The 5,891-nt window shown below is 45.2% G+C and overlaps 1 protein-coding gene across 1 annotated transcript; it reads left to right on the top strand.

The window, feature by feature from the left end:
• The first annotated feature begins 1,262 nt into the window (after nucleotides 1–1,262).
• V1508DRAFT_118442 (uncharacterized protein) lies at nucleotides 1,263–2,615 on the top strand. The gene has a single exon (XM_066935903.1). The coding sequence runs from the start codon at nucleotides 1,571–1,573 to the stop codon at nucleotides 2,369–2,371; it is 801 nt and encodes a 266-aa protein (XP_066791985.1). The 5' UTR covers nucleotides 1,263–1,570; the 3' UTR covers nucleotides 2,372–2,615.
• Nucleotides 2,616–5,891: the final 3,276 nt, after the last annotated feature.

Raw genomic sequence — 5,891 nt, 5'->3', positions numbered from 1 at the left:
GCTGTCTGTTCTGCAGTAAGCTCGAGGCGACGATGGAGTGTTCCTATATCCATAACCGCGAGCCACGCAAGCCAGAGTACCTTAGCCCAGATTGTGTCATAGTTCTCCAGAGTCGCGTGCTCCTGTACTTCGTAGAAATAATCCCTGTGCCACCCAATTAGCGAGGTATCCGCGGGCGGTCAGGTTAACATACTTGGCCGATTCGCCTACCATCACTTTCCCCAACATAGGCTGGAACCCAGCCCTAGTGTCCTCTCGTGACGCCTTGACATAGGAACATCAGCGGCGGCGAGTTTTTCGAGATGTGGACGCTGCCCTGGTTCCTGATCCTGTCTGGCGCAAGTGTGAAAACTCTATACCGGAGAGTTCTAACCCTTGCCCTGTAGCGAATTGAAAACTCAGAAGTCGCGCCTTCCAAGTGTCCATAACAAGTGTGCAGGCGTTTTGGCGGATGTGCGCAAAATAAGTGTGCAGAGTGTTTGTCAGATACGCCCAGAACAAGTGTGGGTAACTGTGCAATGCTTTAACAGATGTGTCCGCAGTAACTGTGCAGACTACTTGCCAGACGTGCAAACTCTAAATTCGCGCCTCCGTTTTGTATACTGACCGGCCACCCTGACCGAGGCGCGACTTTACCCTAACCCGTGCGGCTCATTACTATACAAATTCGCGCCTCGCGCCTTGGTTCAGCCCCCTGAACTTCACTTTATATTTGTAGGTATGGGACGCTACCGCTATCGATGATGCAGCTCCAGAAGACGATTTCACGGACGATGAAGCTGATGACTTTGATGACCGTGATGCTGCTGCTGATGCCGCTTTTGAGGCAATGTGGGCCGACGCATTGTCACTTATTTAGGCAAGCAACGGAGCTGTGGTAAATGCGAAGGGTTGGAAGGGGCAGAAAATGTCACAGTGTATGTGGAAACTAGGAGTGTGGGCTAGGAACGACGGAAAGAAGAAACTACGTGTGGCGTCCAGAAATACCAAGTCGTGGCTTCGAGGATACCAACAGACTACACTACGCTAGTCCCAAAGAGGAATGGTCCGCATGAATCTCCAAAATATATCAAACCTGTCCTCGAAAAGTTTTGAATTATCAAAAATATCCTTTTGCCCGTACCCTGGGTACCTAAATTGGTATACAAACTTCGCACTAAAGTCCAAGCTAATCCACATTGGTCAAATATGTTGATTTACCCTCCTGTCTAACCATATTGCATTCTTGACGCCAAACTGGCTAAGTCGATTTAAATAGGTAAGTTATGGAGAATCATGGTGCCCTGAGGTGAGCCTCGGTTACTGTGTCTTCCACCATTCCCAACCTGAACTCTTCAGGCACTGCACATTTTCAGGATTCTGTAGTCCGATCCACTTTTATACTGGCCTTGCTGAAACCCATCGGCACTATTAAATTGTCAGTCATCGCATCGGCATAATTTTGAGCCTTACGACTTGTGATATGATAATCGTCGTCAGTTGAGATATTGTGCTAATAAACTTAGATACAATAAGCTAGCTTCGATCAATATAACTGCAGACTGCTGTCTGTATAAGCAAAGTATTGAATATGTTTCGACTTGCCTCCAGCGTTAAATTGCTAGTTATTGTAGTGACTGGCATTGCGCGAGCAGTTTGTTTAGTGCAAAATGATACTAGTACCACTGTTGCTACTCAGTTAGGTGCAGATTTCGGCACCGGTTTGGTTCTTTCATACCAATATGATGCTGCGAAGGCTCTAGGATTACCTCAGGAAGTCGCCAGCCAGTTTAGTTACGGCGTTTCACTGTTGAACACGTCATCAGATGAGGTCGCATATGTTTGTGACAAAATAAGCTACTCTTACGATGGCAACGAGTCAAATGCGTTGATGAATCACTTACAGCTACTTTACCTAAAAGATCAACCCGGAAGTGTTGATCAGATTTTTGACTGGATTGACGACGTTGTCAGCCTATCAGATTCTATTGGTTATAATTCGTCCGGAGTACAAGAAGAGTTGCGTGAGTACCTTAATGGCTATGATGATTTAGAGGTTACAGAAGTACTGCGCAAAAGGTGGCTAGGGATAACGTGCAGTAAGAGCCATGCTCTGATAGGAAGTGCATGTTCTGCTTTTGCAAATTACTTGTACCGCCATTCAGGCTATACAAGCATAAGCCAATCTGGAAATATTTGTCAAAATTACCAAGGTGAAGTATGCCGCCGCTTTTTGGGCCAGGCTGTGTCTATTCAAGTGGCAGGAGTGGGCTACGTTGCGGTGTCATGTGAAAACGATTGTACCGGTGAAAAGTATACTTGCGCGAAAATTGCTTTTGCACCATATGTCAAGATTGCATGCTCCCTGCTGAATCTTCCTGGCTGCGCATGACGTGCTTGATATCGCGGTTGGTGTGAGACTTTGCGTATATGATATGTGCACATGCTCCTTTACAATTTAATAGTCGTGCCGGAGGAGTTTAAATAGTCATCAAAAAAGCGTGGACGACCGGCTGCCATTATATCTTTGAGATCCAGACGCAATGTCAGGACCGCCATCCGTGCGAGCATGCATGAACGAATAATTTAGTTTCTGACTGACGCTACAGATGCAGGCGGCTGTATAGTACAGGCGACTCTTGCAGGATCGTCGGACAAAGCCATGTAGTGTGCCTCGAATTTTCGCTCTAAATAGATACGGAAATATCGGTTGCCAAATGTCTATATTCGGCAAATTGCTGTGCAATGCAAGTCAAGGATGTCTGTGACCGAAGTACGCCATTGGACAGGCAATATCATATGCGGACGGATATGGCGGCACGGCTACATCCAATCTTGAGAACATTTCTTCTACGAAGACACTATACCTCAACTCTATGTCATATAGCAAAACAATATTTTTCATGCCAATAAATAATTAACCCTGTATTTAATTCAGGTTCACTATAGTAGAATATGGCTTTCCGATAACTAATAAAAATTATGATCTGGGATAGTAGTGCAGGACGAATTCGGATACACGCGCTCACATCTGTGAACAGTATTGTGCGTATCATAGCAAAACCGGATTTTTTGACAAGGCTGTCGGGCGTATGTTTACATTAAGATAGTGGATTTTGCGTGGTACGAATCCTGACTTCGATATGCATGCGGTGCAAACCATAACGAGAAGATAGACTCAAGGTTATTAAATATAATTGGCTAATTGGAACGACGACAGCTGGATTGGCGTGTCCAACCGCTTGGGCCCAGGTAATCATAGTCCATGGTTTCATGGTAGGGCATCGGATATAACCTCTTCCAGGCGATTGTGTTCCCATAAAATATTCGGTTGATACAATGATTTGGCTTTACTAAACCGATAATCTCGTGACCATGGTTGGGTACGAACAAAAGTTTCGTAACGGTGGCGTGTCACTCTTGTTAGCGCTACAAAGGAGGATTCGGGGCGCGAAGTCGAGGACACGCCAGTTAGCGGGTAGAGTCCTTTACAACAGATACTCAATTGTACTCCGTGAGCATTGCAGTATAGCTCGTACCCGTTGGTTGTTTCTGTTAGGACCCCAGGGTTGGGGCTGCTACTCACGGCTATACTTATTTGTACTCCTTCCCTCCTTTTCAGTTCTTTTCTTTTCTTTCGTTGTCGATACGACTTTAATTTACAGTCTATATCTCGTCAGCTCAATTAACCATACAGCAACTCATCGATCGAAAATTTTTAAGCAACCATTTAGTGTTAACATATGAACACTGGGAGTTATACTAATATTGGAGAACTCTCGGAAGGATTACTAGTGTTGACATCGAGAGTTGGATTTTTCACACCTGGTATATCGTACAGAATAGCCGACGGCGTCAGGACCATTGCAATTGAAGTTCTGGAAGAAGTCGAGGCTAATAAAGTAAGGAGATACCTCAATCATGCGATATACGGCCGCAAACTTTATAATCATCACAGTGACCCTGTGTATGACTCTATTAGGTTCCGTTATATCAACGAGCCTGGAGAGTGAGAAGCAGGACGCAGGTGTGAAGATAAGTATTATATTAATGCCACAACAGCCCCTGTCATAATGCCGACTTAGTGAAAAGATTGACAAATTATGAATGGCGCATGGATTTCTGGACAACAGATAGCGCGTGCCTAGGTGATTATGACCATTACATAACAGGGCAGAATCAGAAATGCACTGTGCCACCGAGTGGCTACAACTACTTTAAAGTCACATATATGTCAAGCACCTCCGATGCTATATGGACATCAAGCACTGGTGACTGCGATGATAATGAGATTGAAGAGACATTGGAATATGGCTTAAGATATCTATGCCTCTCATTCGACCAAGAATTGTTCAGGTCAGCAGAGAACACATGACAATACACACCCGGAACATCCGGCTCTGCCCCTTACCGTCGTGACCAACCTCGCAATCGAAAGGTCGAAAAAATATTTCATATATAACACTACACAATGACTTGTACTTGCAATTTGTCTTTTTTTTTGTTTCCGTATACTACGTCGTACTCGAATTGGAGGACGAATCTTTGGAGGTGGGGTGCAGGAACACTCGTGCGGCTGAGGCTCCGCCCGTCCGTGGCCTTCTTGGCCGAGTCTACGTGTCCTTTTTGGTTGAATTCATTTACGTGTTCTTAGTTTGTTCCATGCGCTGCCTGGGCTGACAGAAAATAAAAGGAGGGGTTTGTCCTCGCTGTCAGTCCAAGCAAGAAGTCTTGTATTCTCGATAGATCTGGCGTTGCATACGATTTCTTATGTGAAAAATCGCCATGAGTGTAGATATAGGCTATGAATGACAGTGAACTATGGAAGGGAGGTTGAGACTTATGAGAATTTACTATGAGTGTGTATATGGACGATGCGTGGAGAAGTGAACTATAGAAGGGAGGCTGAGAGTCTGATCTCGATACCGACCAGTCTCACGACTATTCAGGTCTATTTATACACGAATAACACCGGGACCCGAGGTGGCAAACAACTCAGAACTCCCCCGCTCGCCCGCCAATACCGCGAATGAACTTGCCTCATTCGACTAACTCAGAACATAGCCATGGCAAAGCCGCTAACCAGATTGGGCAAGGAAGTGGGGAGTAGCTAGCTCTCCACAACCTAGTGAGAAAGAGTTCACCCCACGTGGAAGTGGAGACTGATCTACCTCTGAAAACACCGATCTCTCACAGAGTCATACCAGAAATGCATGGCGTGATAGACGGTATCATAATCGTATTGTGGTGTGAGACTTTCTGCCTGTCCATATTGATGACAGTAACTTCATTCGCCTCAATCTGGTATATATCTTTAAGTTTCGAATCATCTCTTTTCGTCAATTTTCCAGCCAATGGTTTACCCATTGATCCCTTAATCGTAGCATTACCAGCTCTACCCATCCTGTGTGATACTAATATAGGCGGACCACCTCCGTACTATAAACCATACAATAGATGCTCATGCCTTTTGTCTAGATCATCAACCGGGTCGCCGTTAATATCTACCCAAGTTTCTAACGTCGGCACGTATTTGCCGCTATGTATCCTCGACAGAAAGTCAAGGGGTAATTCGTGTAGTTCTCTACCGAGGCTCCTGAACCAAATACTGCCCGGAAGATTACCATACAGTCGCCATGCTGCGACTCCAGCTGTTCCTCCAGAAGCAAATAAAAGTACTGACGCCATAAGATTTAGCACACCGAATAACCGCCACCCTGACCAGTTGACCAGTCATGGCAAGCACTTTGTTGAAACTGCAACTATAACTTTAGAATAGCCAGCTAAAATGTGTAAGCTATAAAGTTTATGCTAAGGATATGCAGGAATACTAAAAGAGGAGAACACGTCATGAGAGTTGATAAGAGTGCGAAGTGCGGAAGTGGTCTTATGAGCTCAGCCACCAAAGCTAA

Source organism: Lipomyces doorenjongii (assembly GCF_038497915.1).
Source record: "Lipomyces doorenjongii strain NRRL Y-27504 unplaced genomic scaffold V1508scaffold_220, whole genome shotgun sequence".
NCBI lineage: Eukaryota > Fungi > Ascomycota > Lipomycetes > Lipomycetales > Lipomycetaceae > Lipomyces > Lipomyces doorenjongii.
This window is presented reverse-complemented; position numbering and strand designations above follow the sequence as displayed.